This window comes from Vombatus ursinus, unplaced genomic scaffold, assembly GCF_900497805.2.
Source record: "Vombatus ursinus unplaced genomic scaffold, bare-nosed wombat genome assembly UNPS02014820.1, whole genome shotgun sequence".
NCBI classification, from domain to species: Eukaryota; Metazoa; Chordata; class Mammalia; order Diprotodontia; family Vombatidae; genus Vombatus; species Vombatus ursinus.
In genome coordinates, this window is record NW_020954598.1 from 25750722 (window position 1) to 25773026 (window position 22305).

The window sequence follows — 22305 nt, forward strand, 5'->3', positions numbered from 1 at the left end:
CAGCTAGGAGGTTAATGCAGTAGTTCAGGCAAGATGATGAAATAATGGTAATGACTCCTTTCTATAGAGGAACTCAATGGAGGTTTGCTCCATTTGATCTCATGGATTTGTTAAGGGAGGAGTGAGAGAGGGAGGGACAGCATGGTCAAGGGGCCTAGGGCTCTTAGTAGCAGGGGCCCTTTAAGAATGAGGATGACTCACCTAGTAGGGGCTGGGACGAGGGATTCAAAGATCTGTCCCGGGACCTTCCTTTCAGCTCTTGAGAGGAGTGGTTGCGGAGCCTCTGCACTCTCTATGTGCACCTAGTACTCAGGAGCCTGAGCTCACCCTCTGTGCCAGGACTGTCCAGCAGGACCTCCCCTTCTCCGGTGAGATGGGCCTATGCTCCACCTTCTCCTAGTCTATCTGGGGCACCAGTTTATGTGGACGTGGCATCTCCGCTCCTCTTGCACGTCACCTACCTTCCTTAGAGCTTGGACTTGGGCTCAGGGTAAGAAGGAGACAATGCTTTTGGGGTTCTTTTGCTCACCTATCCAGGGTATGGGTAGGGAAAGCCTCCTGAGTGGCAGACAGCTCTCCATCAGCTAGATCAGTTCTTCCTCTCTGGGTCCTTGCCTTTAAAGGGCTGGTCATGGAAGAGGTTACTGGGTTCCTCTGGTCTCGGTTCTACTAGTGGGGTTGGGTACCCCTTTCCCCCCGCTCACACACTTGGGTTAGAGATGAGATAGAGCCCCTGCGTGGTCAGCATCTGGGGGGAGTGGAGCTCTTTTGAGAACACTTGGGACACAGATGAAGACTGGGCACAAGGCTGGGTATATGGCTTAGAGTTGTACTTGAGGATAGAGGGGAAAGATTGAAGGGCATGGCTGAGGAGAGGTAACAGTTGGTATTTGGGGTGTGGGGGATAGGATTGAGAGATGGGACTATGGGGCAGAAGATCATGGAACATCGCTGATAAAAAGCAGCTGGGGCACGAGGGGCTCGGCTGAGCCTGAAGATGGGAAAGAAGGGGTGAGACTGGCTGTGGGCCAGGGCTTCAGAGAAGCATTTCATCCCACTGTCTGTGGGGGACTTTGTTCCCAAGGAAGCTCCATCCTAGCCAAAGTCCGTGTCTTAGCTTGGCTAAGGAAAGGGGGGGTGGGGTGGCTGGGAGGGAAGTCTGGAGGCTATACCATTGGGGTCAGCTGGGGTTCTCCCTGATAGGGCCTGGGTTAAAGGCAGTGATTGTGTTTCCAGGGCTCTGCAGGAGAGGCAGTCTCTTGGTGTCATTCAGCATTGGGCAAGGGTGCAGGGCTGGGCTTGATCATGGTTCACTGAGTACTCTTCCCCCTGCGTGCCCCCCTAGCCCCCGCTGTGAGACTGTAATCTTATGGTATAATAATAATAATAGGTAGCATTTGTATAGCATTTCAGAGGTTACAGAGCACTGTATCCTCACAAATACCTTTCAAGGTAGGTGTGATTATTATCCGTTTTTTACAGACAAGGGAACTGAGGCAGCAGAAGTTAAATGACTTGCTCAGGGTCACAGACCTAGCAAGTGTCTAAAGACCGATTTGAATCAAATCTTCCTGACTCTGGGCCCAGCACGCACTCTGTGTCCTTTACCACCAGCTGCCCAGACCCTTTGTCTTGGATTCAGGAGACCTAAATTCTAGTCGTAGGTCTTTACTTGTTAGTTCTGTAATCCTGGCAAAGTCACTTACCTTCCAGAGCCTCAATTTCCTTATCTTTAAAAAGAGAATGTAATCCTTAATCTCCCTCCATTGAGGGAAATTCAGTTCAATTTAATAAGCATTTATCAGCTGCCTCCTCTGTGAAGGACGCCATGCTGTGGTAGGTGCTGGAGATACAGAGACAAAAACTAAACATTCCCTGCCTTCAGCTAACTTTGTAGGGATAAAAGACGTTGTCAACCTTAAAGTGAATTATTTGAAGATGAATTTTATTGATATCTTTTGTTTTTACATCCCTTTTTACATTTTCCATCATATGTTTCACCCTTCTTTTTCCCTCCCCTCCTAGTGAGAATCTTCCCTTATAAGAAAGTCTCTGTTTTATACAGAGACAAACAGCCAAGCCAACACATCAAAAAAGTGTGACATCCCATAGAGTGTTCTGTATCTGTGCCCCATCCCCTCTTTCTACAAAGAACAGTAGAGACCTTGGGGGGTGGGGGTAGGGAAGAGGGGAGGAGAGGAGAGGTGCCTTCTTGTAGCTTGTCACTGGGGGCCAAACTTGGTCATTACAATGACCTGGCATTTGGTTTGGGCAGTTGTTCTTTCTTTTACGTTGTGTATATTTCCTTTCTAGTTCTACTTACTTTACTTTGCATCCGTTCACATAAGCCTTCTCATGCTTCCCTGTGTTCGTCATTTTTTAGTGCTGTGCTGTAAGAAATTATAAATATTACTTTTATTATGATATCATCTTTTTACCCTTGACCGCAGGCCTCGGGACACACTGGCCTTATTGGCTTCTCAGGACCTGTCGATGGAGAAGCTGGAGGTGGAGCTGGGTCCCCTGCAATGTGACTATCGGGTGGACAGGCGGGTACTGAATGAGCAGGAGCTGGAGGAGACGGGGCAGAGGAGCCAGAGCCCAAAGCCTTTCCGATGGTTTACTCTACCCAGGTTGGAGAGGGAGGGTACTGAGGGGAGGGCATTGAGCAGTACTATGTGCTCCCCCCACTTCCCTAGACAAGTATCTGCATCCTACCTAGGGGAAACCAAGTCTACCTATCTGTTCTCTCTAACTGTCTCTCTGCTGATTGTCCATCTCTCATGTGTCTTTTATCCTTACCATTCATCCACTTATCTCTCCAACCATCCCCTTGATTTTCCATCTGACCAATGATCTCTGCCCTCAAGTGTTCATTTTTCTGTCCATGTTATCTAGGGGGAACCCAGAGCAGACAGTGAAGGAATAGGGAGAGTCAGTGACTCCACCTTCATCCTGAACTCCTTTCTTCCTGACAGATGTTCGAGATCTGTAGCCTGGGCTACCCTCTGCCGCATCCTGCCTATTCTGAGCTGGTTGCCTAAGTACCCAGCACGCGAATTTCTCCTGGGGGACCTGCTGTCTGGCCTCAGTGTGGGCATTGTACAGCTGCCACAGGGCGAGTTCGGGTGGGCGGATGGCTTGGTAGCTTTATTCCCATTGGGTTGTGAGCCTCAAAGGGGTCTGGGGGTGGAGGAAAGGGTTGACACTGTGAAGGGACCATAACTCTGGGATGCAAGTGGAGGTCGAGGTGGAGGGGCTGTAGTGTGCTGGGGCCTTGGTTGTAGGTGGGTAGAGATGGAGCTGACAGTGAAATTCTTCTCATCTTCCCCAGGACTGGCCTATGCCCTCCTTGCTGGGCTGCCCCCTGTCTTTGGCCTCTATAGCTCTTTCTATCCCGTCTTTGTCTACTTTTTGTTTGGTACCTCCCGGCACATTTCTGTGGGTAAGTGGGGTCTTCAGACCCGGAATGGACCATGCCTCTCCTTCTAGTCAGCAATGAGTTCTTCATACTCCACGGCCCTGAGGTAGCACGTTATGGGGAAGACTGGGAGCAGGCCTTAGGCCGTGCCTTTAGGGTCTGTGGTGGGAGATGGAGCTCACACATGAGACAAAGAATGAGCAGAGACGGGTGATTATGAGTATTTCCCTTAGATGCCCACTGTGCTTTAACTCTCTCTTTTATCCTGTGTCTCTCTGCTGGCATCTCCAGCTGTGGGTTTCCAGGGCCCTCCCTCCCCTGTCTGCCTGCAGGCCTCCCGAGGGCCAAGTGGAGTCATTGGGATTCTTGTGATGAGAGTCCCATCGTGGTCTCTGGTCTGCAGGGACTTTTGCTGTTATGTCGGTTATGGTGGGCAGCGTGACCGAGGCCCTAGCTCCCAATGATGCTTTCCCGGTCCCTGGAAATGATACAGAAGTAGATGTGATAGCCAGAGATGCTACCCGCGTGAAGCTGGCCTCAGCCCTGAGCTTTCTAGTTGGTGTTTTCCAGGTGAAGTTGGACGGGTTCTTCTTTATACCTGCTACTCTTGACTTCTCGACTTCATTGCCTGACTCTTTGACCTTCCCTTCCTTTTCGTCTGCCCATTCCTCCCCAAGATTTTCTACTTGTCTGTCAAAGCCTTGGTCATTGGTTATGGACCTCTGACTCCTGACTGTCTCCTGACCATTGGTCCATCTCTCTGTCTCCCTAACCACCCTTCCATCCCTTGCTCATTTGTTTTTCTGTACCTAGGTAGGAATGGGCCTCTTACAGTTTGGCTTCGTGGTGACCTACCTGTCAGAACCACTGGTTCGTGGCTATACCACAGCTGCCTCTGTCCAGGTGCTGGTGTCCCAGCTCAAGCATGTGTTTGGCCTCAGTACTAAAGACTATTCGGGGCCCTTGTCCCAGATCTATGTGAGTCACTAGGAGGGAGCCAGGGAGGGGCTCCTGCTTGGCCCGTGGGGCCCAGGATATGGGAGGAGGCCTCTGAGGGAGTAGGGGGGGACATCCCTGGGCTCTGGGGGCCCCTTCACACCCCCATTGCATCCCACAGATAGTGTTGGATATCCTCTGGAAGTTGGGAGACAGCAACGTGGGCACCGTAGTGACTGCTCTGATAGCTTCGATCCTGCTCTTGGCCGTGAAGATGATAAACCAAAAACTGGGCCGGAAGCTGCCCATGCCTATACCGAGTGAACTCCTCATGGTATGAGGGGCACAGGGAGGAGGCACTCCCTTTCCCCATCCTGACGGAGATCCTTAGGGAATGGTGGGCTCTGGGGGTGTGGATGAGGAAGAGCAGGATGTGGAGGCATGGGTACCGGCCTTGGGGTCAGATGATCCGGGTTCAAATCCTGGCTCTGATGAGATAGCTTTACCTCTTCTTTATTGCTACCTTGCCTCTGGGCAAGTCACTTTCCCTCTCTGAGCCTTGTTTTCCTCATCTGTAAAATAGGAACAATACAACACCCACTTTTGGGGATCATTATGAGGAAACTATATCGTATACCGTCAAGTGTACTAGAAATGGGAGTGATTGTGAGGATTTATTCTCACCCTGAGCACAGTTTGGGGCAGGGAGTGGGGCCAGGATAGGGATGAAGACTTGTCTGGAGGACATAGGACAGGGCTGCTGACCTGGTGGTAACGTGGACTGTGGCCGGAGTGGAAGAGCTTTCTTCCGACCCTTGGAGATCCAGGACCTCCATCCACACTGATGTGATAGAGGCAGTGTGGTGCAGTAGAGAAAATGCTCACTCTGGACTTGGGACTTGGGTTCAAGTCCTGCCTCTGAGTCTGACTACTTATGGGACCTTGGGCCAGTCACTCAGCTTCACTGAGCCTCAGTTTCCTCAACTGTAAAATGAGGGGGTTGGACTGGATGGCCTGGAAGGTCCCTTCCAACTCTAAATCTGTGATGCTTTGATGTTGCTTCCTGCCTCTTCCCTCCCTCCCAGCTCATCGGAGCCACAGGGATCTCTTATGGAATCGGCCTGAAGGACAGGTTTAAGGTGGACATCGTGGGTGACATCCCAGCAGGGTGAGGGACCAGCAGAGGCTCTGGCTGGCTTTTCCCATAGCTCTGGGCCCGTCCTGTCCCTTCTTTCCTCCGGGGTGCCACAGCCCAAAGGTGGGTGTGGGGATGAAATAGAGAAACATCTTGTCCTGAGCTCTGCCTTCCTTGGTCTTTGTTGGTCTGGGTTCGGTTTGTGGGTTAGCGGTTTGGGGACAGAAGAGGCCTGAGCATGGAAGGTCCTGTGCCTCCCTCTCTCAAGACTGGAGCCTCCTCGGTTGTTTGACTTCCACTTGTTTGAAAAGATCGTGGGGAATGCATTTGCCATCGCTGTGGTTGGTTTTGCCATCGCCATCTCCCTTGGCAAGATCTTTGGAATGAAGCATGGTTATGAGGTGGATAATAACCAGGTGTGTCATGGTGCAGGGGGTTTGGTTGGGATTGGGGGGACCAGGAGCCTGTCCAAGTGGGGGAGCCTGCCCTGTGTGACTAGAAGAGCATGTTGGCTGGGGATGCTTAGAAAGTGGGAGGTGTGGGGCAGCAAGGGGGTTCAGTAGATAGAGCATCAGCTCTGGAGTCAGGAGGACCTGAGTTCAAATGCAGCCTCAGACACTTGACACTTAACTAGCTGGGCAAATGACCCTGGGCAAGTCATTTAACTCTATTGCCTAGCGAAAAAAAAAGAAAGAAAGTGGGAGGTGACCCTGGATGAAAAGGCCTGATTGCTGGGAGGAGAGATCTCAGTGGGAATTGCTATTGAATGTAATAACCTCCTCTCTCCCCTGCCCCCCAATCTCCCTAGGAACTGATTGCTCTTGGCCTCAGTAATTTCGTTGGCAGCTTTTTTCAGTGTTTTCCTATAAGCTGCTCCATGTCCCGGAGCTTAGTGCAAGAAGGTTCAGGGGGGAACACGCAGGTAATAGGGGCACATGTTGGGCAGAGTGGGAATGAGGAGACATGGGTGGTACAGGTGGGAGAAACATGGAGGGCATGGGAAGGATGCCAGGGGAATCTGGAAAAGACAGGTGGAGCATGGCCAACGTGGGAATTTGTTTTGCTTGTCTATGCACGTTTGTCATAAGGGTTTTGGTTTTGTTTTTGTTTTTTAGGGGATTGGAGTTTGGAGGGAGAGAAAAGAAATGATTGTTTTTTTTATTAATTTCAGTTTTTTCAATTAACAAAGACAAGTGGGGGTGGAGGGAGACCAAACAGATATGAGAAGGATGTGGGGTGCCATGCAAGGTGGTGAGTGAGTTGTTTAGCCAGTTGAGGAAGTGGTGAGAGGAGGATTTGAGGTGTCCCATCTGCACCCTTCACATCTATCCTCAGATTGCTGGGGCCATCTCCTCCCTCCTCATCTTGATTGTCATTGTCAAATTAGGGGAGCTATTTTATCATCTTCCCAAAGTAAGTCTTCCTTGGCCCTCCCTCCAGAGTGGGGACTTGGGAGCTGGATGCAGGGTTGGTGCCATCAGCTCTGGGGTTTCTGTGGGGCTGACTGGGACTGGGGCAGGGGCTAGCATGACTGCCTGAATAGTCTGGACTAACTCGACCTCCCCTTCTTCTTCTTCTTCCTCCTCCCCACCCAGGCCATCCTGGCTTCTATCATCATCGTCAACCTCAAGGGCATGTTCGTCCAGTTTTCTGATATCTGCTATCTATGGAAGGCAAACCGGATGGACCTGGTGAGGGGCCGGGGAAGGAGGGGGAAGGTGTGGGAAGGAGAAGGTATGAGGGCAAGCTGGGAAATAGGAGGGGAAAGGAAGGACAGGAGAAGGAAGAGGGCAAGTAGAAAGGTTGGATGCAAGAGGTGGAAGTGGGAGGGGGCATAGAGGGGAAAGAGGGGAAAGAGGTGGTGAGGCAGTTAGAGGCAAGGGATGGAGGAGAGGAGGGAGGGGGAGGAAGTTTCCTGACCTCCTGACTTCCTTCCCCACAGATGATCTGGTCAGTGACCTTCGTGGCCACTATCCTGTTGAACCTGGACATTGGTCTGGCTGTTGCTATAGGCTTTTCCCTGCTCTCTGTCATCTTCCGCACTCAGCTGTGAGTGGTGGGGCGGGCAGTGTGAGGGTCCTTGTTCTCTCCTACTCACTTCCCCTCCCCAACAGAATCCAGTGCTAAGGTATCCCGTGTGTGTGTGTGTGTGTGTGTGTGTGTGTGTGTGTGTGTGTGTGTGTGTGTGTGTGTGTGTGTTGGGGGGTGGAATGAGGAGTTCCTGCAGATTCTGATACCTGTGTCTTTCTTGGTCTCTCCTTATCTCTGTCTCTTCCTGTCATCTCTCCTGCAGACCCCGTTACTCTATCCTGGGGCAGGTGCCAGACACAGACATTTACAGAGATGTGACTCAGTACAAGGAGGTAATCTGGGAAGAGTCACGGGGGTGGGGGGGGGGGGGAGGTGGCCCAGGGGTAGAGGACACCCAGGATCCTCCAGGGCAAGTAGATTGTCCTTCCTCAAAGGTGGCAGGAGTCCAGGGGAGGGAGGCTTTTCTGATAAATGGGGTGAGAGACAGTGTGATGCAGTAGAGAAGAGGAGGGCCTAGAGTCAGGAGGCAGACGGGAATCCTGGCCCTGCCACTTACTTGCTGGGTTGCTTTGGCTAAGGTACTTCCTGTCTCTTGAGTTTCCTTTTCTGCAAATGGGGCTAATGATACTTACACTTCTGTGCCTCATGGGATTCTTTTGAGGAAACTACTTTGCAAACCTTAAGTTGCTGGAGAAATGAAAAGCACTGTTGTCTTGATAACTAGAGGATGTAAACATGGTGGGGGGGAGGCGCTAAGAGGACAGTGTGCCTGGGGAGGTGACCATCCTCCAGCCAGAGGAATAATAATTTCCACTCATAGCACTTTAAAGTTTCTGTGAGGGGGGAAGGGCGTGTATTTGTAGCCAATGAGAAAACAGACTCAGAGAAGTTGAGATGTTCCCATGATCCCTCATGTGAACTACAGAACTGGCCCCAGCGTTGGGGACCAGAGAGAGAAAATCCAGAATAAGCTGATTTGGCACAGAGTGTCAGGAGTGGAGCAAAACATCTTATAGGAGCAGGGGCTGCTGGGAAAGAAGACTGGCTTCCTGGCCTAAGAAGGAGAGGGAGCACTTTACACCAGAATTCTGAGCAGGAGGTTCTGGGGGCCCTGTGAGGGCAAAGAGGAGAGACCAATGAGAATGGAGGATGGGAAAAGGTGGGAAAAAGGTAGGAGAGAGAGAGGAGAAGAGGGGTTAGGAGTGTGCTTTCTGTGGAGGAGACTACTTTCCTTTTGCACCCTCAGATGGAGGCATTGGGCAAGGTGGCTTTGGGGGGTCTTTTGGGACCCAAAGTTGAGCTGTGAGGTGGGCACACCTGATATCTGGCCATCCCAGAACCCTGTTTGGGAATCATGTGTTTGTTTTGGGTATGGTTTCTCCTCCTCAGTTTACCTTCCAACCCATGCCTCTTTTCCCTAAGTTCATTCACCTATCCATCCACTCACCCATCTGTCCATTTACTACCACTACTATTCACTTCTTTCTGCACCCACCTATCAGTCTTCTCATCCACCTTCTGCTCAGGCCTACCTGTCCATCTTCATCTGCCTGCCCAACTGCCTATCCAACAAGCATTTATTGGCACCAGTTTTGTGTCCTGTTTTGAGGCAGCTGGTGGCCCAGTGCATAAAGCATTGAGCCTGGAATCAGGAAGCCCTGAGTTCAAGTCTGACCTCAGATACTTCCTAGCTGTGTGACCCTGGGCAAGTCACTTAGCTGATATTTGCTTCAGTTTCCTCATCTGTAAAATGGGAATAATAATATCACTATCTCTCAGGGTTGTTGTGAGAATCAAATGAGATAATAATGATAAAGTCCTTAGCGTAGTGCCTGGCACATAATTAGTGCTATAGAAATGTTAACTCCTATGATGGTGATGAAGAAGATGTGGGAGAAGCCGACCTGGAAGAAGTAGGCCTGGTCCTTGAGGATCTCATGGTTTGTGCAGGCTAGGCCGGGGTGCTAGTAAAGGACATGATCCAGACAAAGACCGAGTTCTGTGATTCAGGCTTCAGATTCTAAAGGAGATCAAAAAGGGAGAGTCACTGTGAACTGCAAGGATCAGAGAAAATTTCACTGAGGAGGTGTGATTGAGGAGGCCCTTGAAGGACAGAATGATTCATTAGGAGGAAGAAAGGAAAGAATGAATTCTGTCTGAGGGTGGGTAAATAATGTGGAGAGTGATCTGGCCACAGCAGAGGAGATGTGTGCAGGCTGTGACAGATACGGTAGGAAGGATTGGTAAGAGCCAGGCTGTGAAGGGCCTGGAAGGCCAGTTTTCAGAGTTAGTATTTTATCCTCTAAGTAATAGTGAGCCACTGAAGGTTTTTGAGGAGGAGCATGGTATGGTCAGAGTTGTTCTGACAGCCTGGAAACTGTGGAAGGATGGCTTAGAAAAGGGAGAGCCTAGAGATGGACGGACCAGTTTAAAGGCTATTAAAATAGGCTAGGCAAGAAGAACTATGGTGGTACCAGTGGGGGGGTGGGGGGTGGGGAGAAGGGGATGGATTTAGGAGACCTTGGGAAGGTGGGACAACTGATTGGATGTGAAGAAGAGGGAAGAGTCCAAGATAACTTAGGAGGATTTGAACCGGCCTGACAGAGAGGATGGTGGCAGGCACTCAAGCCAAAGTGCCCAGCAGATAGTTGTCCCTGTGGTGTGGTAGAAAGAGCCAGAATCTAAGGACATGTGTTCCAATTCCAGCTTCATTAGCAGCTGTCTTAGGTTGGACAAATCACTTGTTGGATTAGATGATCTCTAAAGTTCCCTCCTGGTTCTAGGTCTGATGTTCTGAAGTGTAGGACTGGTGATGAGGGGAGCAATCAGGGGGAGATGGAGATTGGTGGCAGTAGTCATGGCTAGTTGGTACCAGGGGAGTGATGGAGCGTATGAGGGAAAAGAACTGGGAGCTCAGGATTCCAGGGCCATCTCTTTCCATCCAACCACTCTTCTGTTTGGGTTTTAGGCCAAGGAAGTCCCAGGAGTGAAGATTTTCAGCTCTTCGGCCACCTTGTACTTTGCCAACGCTGAGTTCTATAGGCAAGCCCTCAAGAAGAAGGTGAGATGGGACATGATTGGGGGATCACATATGGGAAGATGGAGCCTACTGTATGTCCATCCATACGTCTCCCGGGACATGAGGTGTGGAACCCACAGGACAGGGCTCCCAGAGCCTGCCACCTTCCCACTCCACACATTTCTCTCTATCCTTCCATCCCTCTCTGCCTCCAGATTGGTCTGGATGTGGACCACCTCATTGCCAAGAAGAAGAAACTGATCAAGAAGCAAAAATTAAAGACAGAGAAATTGCAGAAGGAAGAAAAGCGACAAAAGAAAGTAAGACCTATCCTCAGCTCATTCCACCCCCGATTCCCACCCCCGATCCATTTGGTCCCTCTGATCTCCTATTGCCTTCCCTTTAGCCTTTGACCACATAACTTCCATCTTTGATTTCTGCTTCTCTGACCCTTCCTGGTCCCTCACCTCCAGATTGGATCCACCTTCATGGTGTAGTAGAGAGAGCATGGGATTTAGAGTCACAAGACCTGGGTTCAAATCCAAGCTATTCCACTTACTACCTTGAGCAAGTCATAACCTCTTTGGATCTCAGTTTCTTCATCTGTAAAACCAGGGAGTTGGAATATATGCCTTTTGAAGTTCCTTCTACTCTAGATGTGTGTTCAAATCCCCTCTTCCCTTGTAATAATAACTATCACTCTGGCCTCTATCCACTTAGACCTTCTTTGATAGCTCACTCCTTCACCACACACATCCTAAACCCCCTACTCCAGCTTCTTTCTCAGGATCCCCATTTTGTTTTAGCTTTCTAACATGACTAACTCCCGTCCCTTTGGAAACAGTGACTTAAACTTTAAAGCTCATTACCCAGTATAGATTGACATTAGCCCAGAGGAAGGTCAGCTGAGCTAGGCTCATTGCACATGCAGCCCTAGGCTCTCACTTAGCTAAACTAATGGGTAATTTAAAACACCCAGTGAGTATAGGGACTAGACCTTTGACTTTATTGATATGAGGAGCTGGACAAATAGGACACTTTGTCTACTCGTGCAGGCTCATATCTTCTCTGCACCTTATACTTTTAGATAGCGGCCTGGGAGCACAGAGGAATGAAGAGGCTTGCCAAGGGTCAGGGAACCAGTGTGGATCACAGGTGGAACCAGAACCCAGGCCTTCCTGGCTCCGGCATTGGCTGCCCCAGCGTTGGTTCCTCTGGTTTTGCTAAATCACAAAATTATTAGGACATCAAGTTTCCTGTCTTCTTCTCTTTCCACAGGCTGCTGCCCGAAAAGTACCCTTAGATTCCTGGGAACCTAATAATATGAACATTAAAACTGAGGAAATGGATATCGAGAATGCCCAGGTTTGGAGGAGGGAACTGAGATGGAGAGCTCAGAATGGGAATGTGTGAATGAGTCTCTGTGTGCTGTCAGGGTGGGGAGGGACTTCAGAGGTAAATGTAAACATTTACTGGGCTAAAACAAATTAATTTTGCAAAGACACAATAGGGGTGGCATGGGAATTAAGAGTGTCCTGTAAGGTCCCTGGGAGTCACCAGTGTCATGGGGCAACCGAGAAAGCTAATGTGACCCTGGTCTGTGTTGCATCAAGAGACGGTAGAGGGCCCAGGGCTAGGGAAGGGATCATTCCCCCATCCTGGGTCTGGGGCAGGCCACGTCTGCAGTGCTGCGTTAGGGATGCTCCATTTTAGGAAGGACCTTGATAAGGTGGGTCTAGATTCGGGCAACCAGGAGGGCAAGAGGACCAGAGAACGTCTCCTAGAGACTCCTGGGTTCTTTCACCATTTGGGGGTCATGGGCTCCTTTGGTTGTCAGCTGAAACCTCTACGTGAAATAACTTTTTAAATGAGTTTTTATTGGTATGTTTTATTCTTTTATATCACTGTGATTCCTCCCAGGCTCCCTTCCCCTCCCTGTCCCACTTCCCAAGAGACATTCCATATAACAAATAGAATTTTTTAAGGATTAAAAAAAAAAAGGAAAGGAAAAAAAGATGGAAAAAGTCAGCACAGCTGATCCATACATCAGAACCATCTGAGACTCTCTGCAGGGCCCAACACTTGTGGATACCCCCCCCCCCGTCCTGAGCAGTGGGATAGGGGAGGGGTGCCTTCTTCTCATGTCTCTTCTTTCCAGACTTGTTCTGTGTAATTTTGTAACATTCACTTGAAAAAATTAATTTAGTTTTTTATTTATTTTTAACATTGATTTTTTTAAACTTTGAGTTCCAAATTCTTTCCTGACCTGCCACCCCTCCACCACCCATTGAGAAGGAAAGCAGTATGATAGCAATCATACATGCCAAGTCATGTAAAATGTATTTCTGTATTAGCTGTGCAACATTCATTTTTTATTTCTTTTTTTTTAACTGTGGTTCTTTCTGTTTGCATCATTGTAGTCATTGCCCCCGGTGTCTCAGGGCAGCTTAAACTTAAAAAAACGTAAACTCCACAGAGACTTTGGGGGTGCTCAGCTGCATCAGTTCAGGTAGATCTTTCCACCCTTCTCGATAGTTATCACATCTGTCACTTCTTACCGCACATACCACAAATTTGTTTAACCATTCCCCAGTTGACGGGTATCTACTTTGTTTCCAATTCTTTGCCGTCACAAAAAATGCTGCTGTCACTATTTTGTAGTATATAGCGACTTTCTTCTTATCATATAAGCCCAGTAATGGAATCTCTTTTAGTCACTTTATTTGCATAGTTCCAGACTGCTTTACCAGTAATGCACTGGTGTGCTTGCCTTCCCACATTGACTATTTTCACCTTTTATCATCTTTTTGCAGGGTGTGAAGTGAAATCTTAGGGTTGTTTGGATTTGCATTTCTTTTACTATTAGTGACTTGGAATATTCTTTCATGTAGATGTTAAGAGTTTGTCACTCTTCTGAGAACTGTTTGTTCATAACCTTTAACTATTTACCTATTGAGGATGAAAAATTGAATAAATAATTGAAAAAAATTCACAGTTGAAATAAATGTTAACTTTCAGTTAGAGGTTAGTGAAATTCAAGATGTAAATTTTTTCCAGTCCAAGTTCATGGACCCCCCCTGAAATCTAGCAACAGATTTCTTAGGAGTCCGTGGAGCCCAGATTGAGAATCCCTGCCCTAGAAGGGTCTTTGGAAGGAACTGGAGAGAATGGGGGAAATGGGAAAACTGTCTCCAAAAATTGGAAAGGATCATGTGGAAGGGGGATTGCTCTCAGAGAGCAGAAGTAGGAACAGTGGGTAGGATTTCTAGGGAAGCAAATGGAGGCTTGGCTTAAGCAAAAACTTGCTAACAAATGGGAGATGAGCTTCCCTAAAGGTGATAGTGCCTTTCCTCCCTGGAGATCTTTAGGCTAAGGCTGGAAGGCCACATGTCAGGTGTGTTGCAGAGGGGAGACCCATCCAGGTATGAGGTTGGACTGAATGGCCTTTAGGGTGTCTTCCAACTTTTGAGATTTCGTGATTTTGTGACTCCCTCACGAGTGTGTTGAAAAGGGAATTCTCACACTGGAAAGAGATTTGAGAAATCAAGTCTCTTGTAGGCCTTTGACACAGAGTGTGAGTGTAGGTGTGGTATTGACTAACTTGTTTGTCCTTCTCCTCTGGTTACCCCTGTTGTTCATCTGATTCTCTACTAGGATGGTGGTGTGGACAGGCCAGACGATGCAGTGGTCAATGACAAAGAGTTCATCACCTTGGAGACACTGGGCCTACCTCAGCCCCACTTCCACTACCTTATTTTGGATTTGGGGACTCTCAATTTTGTGGATACTGTGTGTATCAAGACCTTGAAGAATGTGAGGCCAATTCAGGGTGAAAGGGGAATTTGATTGATTTGGCGGTCAGAGGAGAGGGTAGCAAGACCCTAAGAAGATAGAGAATATGGGGGAATGATAAGGTGCTGAGGGCAGGGTGATGGGAGGTACAGTGGAGACTATGTGGGTTGAAGAGGGGAGGCACATGGGAGGGTCTGGCCTGAGTAGTCAGTCCTTTCCTGAATGGGGGGCTCTGATTCTGTTGTAGATTTTCCGTGATTTCCAAGAGATTGAGGTGAATGTGTATTTGGCTGGCTGTCATGGTGCGTGTGTGGGACTGTGGGTCCAACTCTAGGCAGGGTGGTAGAGGGAGTTATTTTGCCCTGGGGATGGGGGAATGCCAGGGGGCAGAGCGGTGTGCCTTTGGGGGCTATGGCATTTCCCTACCTTCTCACGCCAGGCAATATGATCTCCCAGTTTGAGTCTGGGAACTTCTTTGGAGACTCCATTACCAAGGGTCACCTCTTCGTTTCCATCCATGATGCTGTCACCTTTGCCCTTATGCAGTCAAGAGCCAGAACCACACAGTCTGTCCTGGTAAGTATACTGTCCTCCTACTTGGGACCCCCTTCTGGCATGAGGCCACAGTCAGGAGGAGGAGGAAGGATGTTGTGGCCCCTCAGGCCTGGGCTAGGGAGAAGGGTGTGTGAGGCAATGGGGTAGCTCTTTGCAGGTCCTGAGATCTTGTTCTCTGTGACCATCCCTGCAGGCCACTAGAATGTGACACCCCTCTCTGCTGCTGCTGCTGCGTGACCTATGCACCCCTTGATGGGGGTTAGGGGAGACTCAGAACTCGCTCTGTGGAGAAGGATGTTCTCTTCCATCCCTCACGGAACACCACCCTCCTCCTCAGCACTTAAGGATGGAGACTTTGGGGGCTGGGTTTGGGGGATGTTGTGCCAAGACATGTGGCTAGAAGGAAGTGTCCTTACTTTGGCCCAGCCCAACTGCACATTGCTGGTGAGTGGCTGGGCACAGCTTTTATATGTCTTTATGAGAATAAAGTATTTGGCTTTGTTCTTGCCCTAGTTCCATCCATGCTCCAGGGTCTTGGCCAGCCTAGAAGGTGGGGAGAGATGGAAGTCAGTGAAGCTCCATCTGTTACCCTAGGAGCACAGGATTTATCCTGTGTCCAGAGGCCATGGGCTGGTTTGGAGATGGAGGGAAAAGTGGCCTGTGAAGGTTTCGGGCTTGGTAAGGTTTTGGGGATCAGTGAGGAATCGTAGAATTTAGAACCGAAAGGTACCCCTGAGATCTATTTCAGCCTCTTCATTTTACCTTCTTTCATGAGGAAACAGATGCAGGAGCTTAGTTTTTCCCAAGGTCATGTGGGTAGTGAAGGAGTGGTAAGAAACTGGGATTCAGACCTAGGTTCTCTGCCTCCCAAAGCAGAGCTTCTTAGATGACCACGCCGTTCATAACAGGCACCCAGAGTAACTCTTGTGCAACAGAACCTGAGTCTTCAGAGGCTAGTGAATCTCCCAGTAATGCCCACTCAAGGGTCATTTGGGTACCCAGCCATTCCAGGGGCTACCAATTCCTGAATCCACCCTTCTCGGGTGCTTACTTCAGACTTGGGCCCCTGCCAGGGCCCACTAGGGGTCAGTGAGGGCAATAGGTGGGCTTTGCTCACTAGACCCTGCCTTGAGTCCAACGTTTTTTCTCCCTCAGTGCTCCACCTCGACTCCTGATCTCCTGCAACTCTTGGGCCCTGGCCCCTTTGGGATCTCATTCCTAAAGAAGTTTACATTCCTCAGGCCTGTAGTGTTCAGCCTTTACTCTCCAACATCACTCTCTTGAGATCTATGCCGGCTCAAAGAGTATGAATGTTTTAGTCACTTTGTTAATAATTATAATGCTAATAACAGCCAGCATTTACATAGTGCATTAAGGTTTGCAAAGCACTTTACAGTTATTATCTCATTTGATCCTCACAGCAATCCTGGGAGATGGGTGCTATTCTTATCCCCATTTTACATGAGGTAATGGAGGCAGAGGTTAAGTGACTTGCCCAGCGTCACACAGTAAGTGTCTGGGATCGGATTTGGCCTGAGGATGATCCTGACTCCAAGTCCAGCACACTTATCCACTATGGCACCCAGCTGCCAAAATTACTTCCTAACGTGGTTGATCCAATTCACAGCTTCACCAGTAGTGTATTAGTGTGCCAGTTTTTCCATAGCCCCTCCAACATTGACAGTTCCCATTTTTTGTCATTTGCTAATTTTCTGGGTGTGAGGTAAAGACCTTAGTTTTGTTTGGATTTAAATTTCTTTTGTTAGTGATTTGGAGCAAACCTTCATGTGGTTGTGAATAGTTTGCGTTTCTTCTTTTGAGAACTGTTTGTTCATGTCCTTTGACCATTTATCTATTGGGAAATGGTTCTTGCTCATATATATTTGTATTAGTTCCTTGTACATCTTGACCCTAAACTTAGATATTTTGATTCAAATATTTTTCCTAATTGACACGTTTCCCTTCTTCTAATTAAGTTGTTAGTACGAGAGCCTCGTAATTTCATGTTATTGAAATTGTCTGTCTTTTGTGATTGCTTCTATTACTTGCTTAATGATTCTTCTGATAGCCTTTCATACAGGTGAAAATTACCTAATCTGATTCTCTTCTAATTTTTTCTTACGGTGTGACCTTTAATATTTAGGTTATGTACCCATTCCAGCTTATTGTAGTATATGTTGTAAGCTATTGGTTTAAGCCTATTTTCTGCCAGAATGCTTTCAAATTTTCCCAGAAGTTCTTGTCAAATAGGGAATTCTTTCCCAAGAAATTTATGTTCTAGAGTTTCTTAAACATTGAGTTATTGAGTTTAGTTGTTTCAGATTCTTCCTTATTTAGTTTGTTCTGCTGGTCTAATTTTCTGTTTTTTAACCAGTGCTAAGTAGTTTTTGGTGATTGCTGCTTTGTGGTGTAATTTGAGGTCTGAAAGTATTTTTCTCTGTCCATTTGTTTTTTTTTTCCATTATTTACCTTGAGTCTAAATTTTTGTTTCTTTAAATTAAATTTATTATTTTGTCTCTGTTTATAAAATATCCCCTGTGGAATTTGACTAGTTTAGCACTGAATCTGTCATTGAATTTAGATAGTATCCTTTTTTTTATTATGTTGACACAATTCTATGAGGCAAATATATATTGTAACTTTTTGATAGGGTAGTATTTTTTAAAAAAAGAACATTAGTAGCAATGAAGAAAAACAAAGCTCGGAATTGTCAGTGCCCAGAACTCAGGGGAGCAGCTTTGAATGGTGGTGGAAAGAGCCCTGAATTTGGATTCTGAGAACCTGAGCTCCATCTCAGCCCCACCACTTACTACCTGTGTGAATTTGGGCAAATCACTGGGCCTCTATGAGGCTGTTTGCACAGCTTCTTAGTTTATTAGGTCATCAACTATTTCTCAGTTTCCATCACTCTCCTTTCCCTGCCAACTCAGTGTAAGGCTGTCTGTCTTGGGCTCTTTTCTTTGGTCTATACCCTCTTTGTTGGTAATCTCATCGATCCCACAGGTTCACTCAGGTCCAGCCCTCATTTCTCTCTGGAACTCAAGTTGCTCATCATCAGCTCCATATCCTGTTGTCTTCTTAAGGTGAACACATCCAAAATGAAATCTATACTCTTTTTTTTTTTTTAAAGTATACTCTTATAAAAGTGGTATTTCTGTAGAGGGTACCACCATCCTGCTAGACACCCTTGCTCATAACCTTGGAGATACCTTTGACCCTTTTCTCTCCCTCACCACCCCTCAGAGTCAGTTGGTTGCTAGCTCTCATCATTTGGGCTGCCACAGCCTCTCATGTCTCAATCAGTTTTGACCCCAATTCTGGTCCTCATTACCTTTCACTGGAACCATTACAGTTGGTCGTCTTGCATCCATTTTTTTCCCGTCTTCAAGCTGTCCTCCACATAACTGCCAAAATAATAATCCCAAGACACAAGTCTGATCCTGTCACTCTTATTCAAAAATTTTCATTCATCTCCATTCTTTTTATGATAAAACAAGAACTCACTGGGCTGGTACTCAGAGCCTTACATACATTAGCTGCAAACTACTTTTCCTCCTTTGTTTCATATTTCTGCCTAGCATGCACTCTCCTTATCAGTCACTCTGGCCTAGTTGTTTCCTCAAAAAATGCTCCCTCATGTATCTCTGTGCCTTCAGACAGGCTTAAAACCCCATGTTTGGAATGCCCTTCCTCCTCACTGCCAAGTAGTAGAATCCTTAGCTTCCTTCTAGGCTCACTCAGTTTAGGGGTCTGGTCCAATGGGAAGCCTTCAGATGTGACACTTTCTGTGTCTCTTTGCCTCTTTGTCTCTCTTCTCAAATTGCCTTGCATTTCATTTATCTAACATCTATTTTCATATTCTGTTCCTTCAGTAGAATGTCAGCTCTTTGATGGCAGGGACCACTCCAGTATTTCTAATGGAACCGAATGAGGACAGTAAGCCCTACCTCACAGGCATTTTGTGAGAAAAGTGCTCTAGAAATAGGAGCTTAAGGAATATTATTTTTTCTCAATACTTACCCCAGATTAGCTCATTAATGGCAGACACACCTTCTTGGTTGATAAGCCTCTTTAAAGAGCACTGGATTAAGAGTCAAGGCCTGGGTGTGGTTACCTCCTCAGACACTGTGACCTTGGACAAAGTCACTTACCTTCCTTGGGTCTTAGTTTCTTCATTAGTAACATGAGAGAGTAAAATGAGATGATCTCTCAGCTTGATTTTTAACTCTGAACATTCCTTGATTCTGCGATCTCTTTCCGGCCAGGCTTTGGCTTGACTTCCTTTAAAGTGTGAAGTCCTAGGCCCTCATAGGTCTTGCTGATAATGTTATCTTGGGACACTTACTCTACTCCTCAGGAGATTTTATTCTTAGTCCCTGACATTCCTGATTCTGGCTCCTTTTTGAATCTCGAGCCTGCATTGTACTCCAGGATCTGCTGCTTCCAATCCTAATCACCTTTCCCTTCTCCCCTGTTGCTCCCTTTATGAAGGGAAACATTAATCTGATATTCGCTTCCAGCTTTCTTCTCTTTCATCATTGTGTCCCCCACCCCAGCTTCCAAACAAAGTCTAAGGAAGCCACAAGAGCGGTTTTATTCATGAAGGAAAAAGAGTTTACACACACCATTGGAATGGAAGTCGGAGGAGGACATACTTTCAAATTATGACTCTGCCACTTGCTAGTTGTATGACTTTCTCTTTCTGAGCCTCTGTTTCCTCATATAAAAGGAGGATTGGCTGAAGAACTCCCATTCCTCGAATGCTTTAAAATTTACAAAGTAAAATTCCTTCTATGAAACAAATAGATTGGGGGGGACGGGACTGTCAACCAGTATCCCTAATGAATATCAACATAAGAGTATTGAATAAAACTAGCAAAAAACACAACTTTATTACAAAGATTATTATACAGTATGACCAGCCTGCAAGGTTAGTTCACTATTAGGAAAAATTATAAACAAAATAGACCATATTAATACCAAAACAAGAAAAATCAAAAGATTACATAAATGCAGAAAAAGCTTTTGACAAAGTGAGTTTTTGACAAAGACTCAATTAAAAAACATTGAAAAGTGTAGGAACAAATGGATCTTCTTCAATATAATAAATAATTTCTATCTAGAACCAAGGGCTAGTATTATCTGTAATGGAGAGATTCCAGGTGCCTTTCCAGTAAGGTCAGGGGTAAAGCACTGATGACATGACAGTGAATGTCTGTTGTCAGAACTATTGATATATAGTTCTGGAAGTTCTAGGTATGACAATAGTCCCTCAAAGAAATTGAGGGATTAAGCTTAGACAAAGAGGAAACAAATTATGACCTTTTGCTAATGATATGGTTTACTTTGAGAACTCTAGAGATTCAACTAAAAATTGAAACAAACTTCAGTAAAGTAACAGGCTATAAAATAAACCCACAAAAATCTTTTACCTTTCTGTATATTATTAGCAAAACCCAGCAAGAAGAGATAGAAAAAAGAAACTACATTTAAAAGTAACTATAGAATACTTAAAACACTTAGGAGTCTACCTACCCAGGTACATACAGGAACTATATGAAAACAATTACAAAATGCTTTATGGAAATAAATACAGACTTAAGTAATGACAGAAATGTTAATGATCATAGGGAGGCCAAGCCAATATAATAAAAATGATAATAATACCACCTAGATTAATTTATATGTTCAATGTCATACCAATCAAATTACCAAGGAGTTATTTATTTTTAAAAGGGGGGTATAGTAGCATGGTTTTTGATAAATATAAGGACCTCAACCACTTATAGTCAATAAAAGCTGCTGGAAAACTTGAAAGCAATCTGGCAGAAAGTGAATTTAGACTAGCATCTCACACTGTATGTCACAATAAGCTTCAAATGGATACAAAAATTTAAATATAAAAGATCATATAAACAAATTAGAGGGGCAGGAAAGGAGGTATCTTTCACAACTATGATTAGTGGATGAGTTTTTGATCAAAGGATAGAGACAAATCACAGGAGATGACAAGGAATGTTTACATAAAAATAAATTTTTTTTTTTTTTTACAAAATCAATGTAGTTAAAAGTAGGAGGGAAACAGCTGACTGGGAAAAAAATCTTTGCGGTAAACTTCTCTGATAAAGATACGATATCGGAGATATACGGTGAAAAATAGACAAAAGCCATTCACCAATAGATAGATAGTCAGCCACAAGTAGGTAGTTCTCAAGGGCAGAAATCCAACTTTTTCAACAACCTTAAGAAAAAATGCTTCAAAACAATAATGATAAGAGAAATACAAATTAAAACAACTCTGAGGTTCTACCTTGTACTGATTAGATTGGCAAAGATGACACAAAAGGAAAATGGTAGTTGTTGCAGGAGCTGCGGGAAAATATTACTAATGTCCTAGTGCTAAAACTGTGAGTTGGTTTTCAGTCTTTCTGGAAAACAATGTAGAACTATACCCCAAAAATTACTAAACTGCACTTACCCTTGGACCAGCCATATGACCCAAAGAGAGAAAAGTAAGGGGAAGAGATCCATATGTCAAAAATATTCATAGTAGCACTTTTTGTTGTAGCAAAGAACTGGAAACAAAGTGAGTTCAGATGAATTGGGAACTGACTAAGCAAATTACAGTATATAAATGTAGTGGAGTATCATGCTGTAAAAAATAAGGCAAAGGATGAATTAGGATTCTAAGAAGCCTGGAAGAACTTGCATGAACTGATGTAGAGTGATGTAAGTACAATCAGGTGAACAATTTATAAAATGATTACACCATTGTAAAGTAAAACCATTTTGAAAGACCCAGCTCTGATCAATGCAGTAGAACAACCAGGATTTCAGAAGATGAATAATGGGTCATACTTCCCAACTCTTTTTTAAAAATAATGAAATTATATATATTTTAATTCTTTGAGAATGAGGACATTTTTTTAATATTAAAAGATTACTTGCAATGAAGAATGTTATGTTATGTTTGGACATAATTAGGTTGCTTTTCCATTCTTTTAAGTAAGTCTAACCACAATTTCTAAAAAAAAAAAAATTCTGGGAGCAGCTAGGCAGCACAATGGATGGAGCACTTGAGTTCAAATGTGGCCTCAGACCAGACACTTGACACTTAACTATCTGTGTGACCTTGGGCAAGTCACTTAACCCCATTGCCTAGCAAAAACAACAACAAAAAAAAAAGTGAAAAAAATTATTCTTAACCATTTAATAAGGGTTTTTATAATTGGTATCATTATCTTGATTATTATGTAAGAGCACTTAGCAGCAGGTAAAAGTGCCAAGACAAGCCTGAAAAGTTGAAGAAAGGTGTGATTCTAACAGCTTTATGTGTTCTTTGGGTACAGATGTTAAAACATGTTAACTCACCTTGCTACTCACATTTCCTAATATAAATATAATGATACATTTCTA

The 22305-nt window shown here is 45.8% G+C and overlaps 1 protein-coding gene across 2 annotated transcripts in view; it reads left to right on the forward strand.

Moving 5' to 3' along the window:
* Positions 1-15392, forward strand: part of SLC26A6 (solute carrier family 26 member 6) — a 29606-nt gene extending 14214 nt beyond the window's left edge. The window contains exons 2-21 of one of the 2 annotated variants that reach the window (XR_003566866.1): positions 2451-2633; positions 2979-3118; positions 3335-3445; positions 3825-3991; positions 4235-4399; positions 4539-4691; positions 5443-5525; positions 5761-5908; positions 6301-6414; positions 6828-6905; positions 7088-7183; positions 7435-7541; positions 7786-7855; positions 10492-10584; positions 10758-10862; positions 11821-11907; positions 12963-13051; positions 14197-14355; positions 14582-14636; positions 14774-14811. Coding sequence is in view for 1 of the 2 variants with exons in the window: in XM_027836936.1 (XP_027692737.1) it covers positions 2451-2633; positions 2979-3118; positions 3335-3445; positions 3825-3991; positions 4235-4399; positions 4539-4691; positions 5443-5525; positions 5761-5908; positions 6301-6414; positions 6828-6905; positions 7088-7183; positions 7435-7541; positions 7786-7855; positions 10492-10584; positions 10758-10862; positions 11821-11907; positions 14197-14355; positions 14582-14636; positions 14774-14910; positions 15083-15097 (2266 nt within the window). In the remaining variant the exon portion in view is untranslated. Of the gene's footprint in view, positions 1-2450; positions 2634-2978; positions 3119-3334; positions 3446-3824; positions 3992-4234; positions 4400-4538; positions 4692-5442; positions 5526-5760; positions 5909-6300; positions 6415-6827; positions 6906-7087; positions 7184-7434; positions 7542-7785; positions 7856-10491; positions 10585-10757; positions 10863-11820; positions 11908-12962; positions 13052-14196; positions 14356-14581; positions 14637-14773; positions 14911-15082 lie in introns of those variants that run through there. The other variant, XM_027836936.1, reaches the window with a different exon arrangement.
* The last annotated feature ends 6913 nt before the right edge of the window (positions 15393-22305 follow it).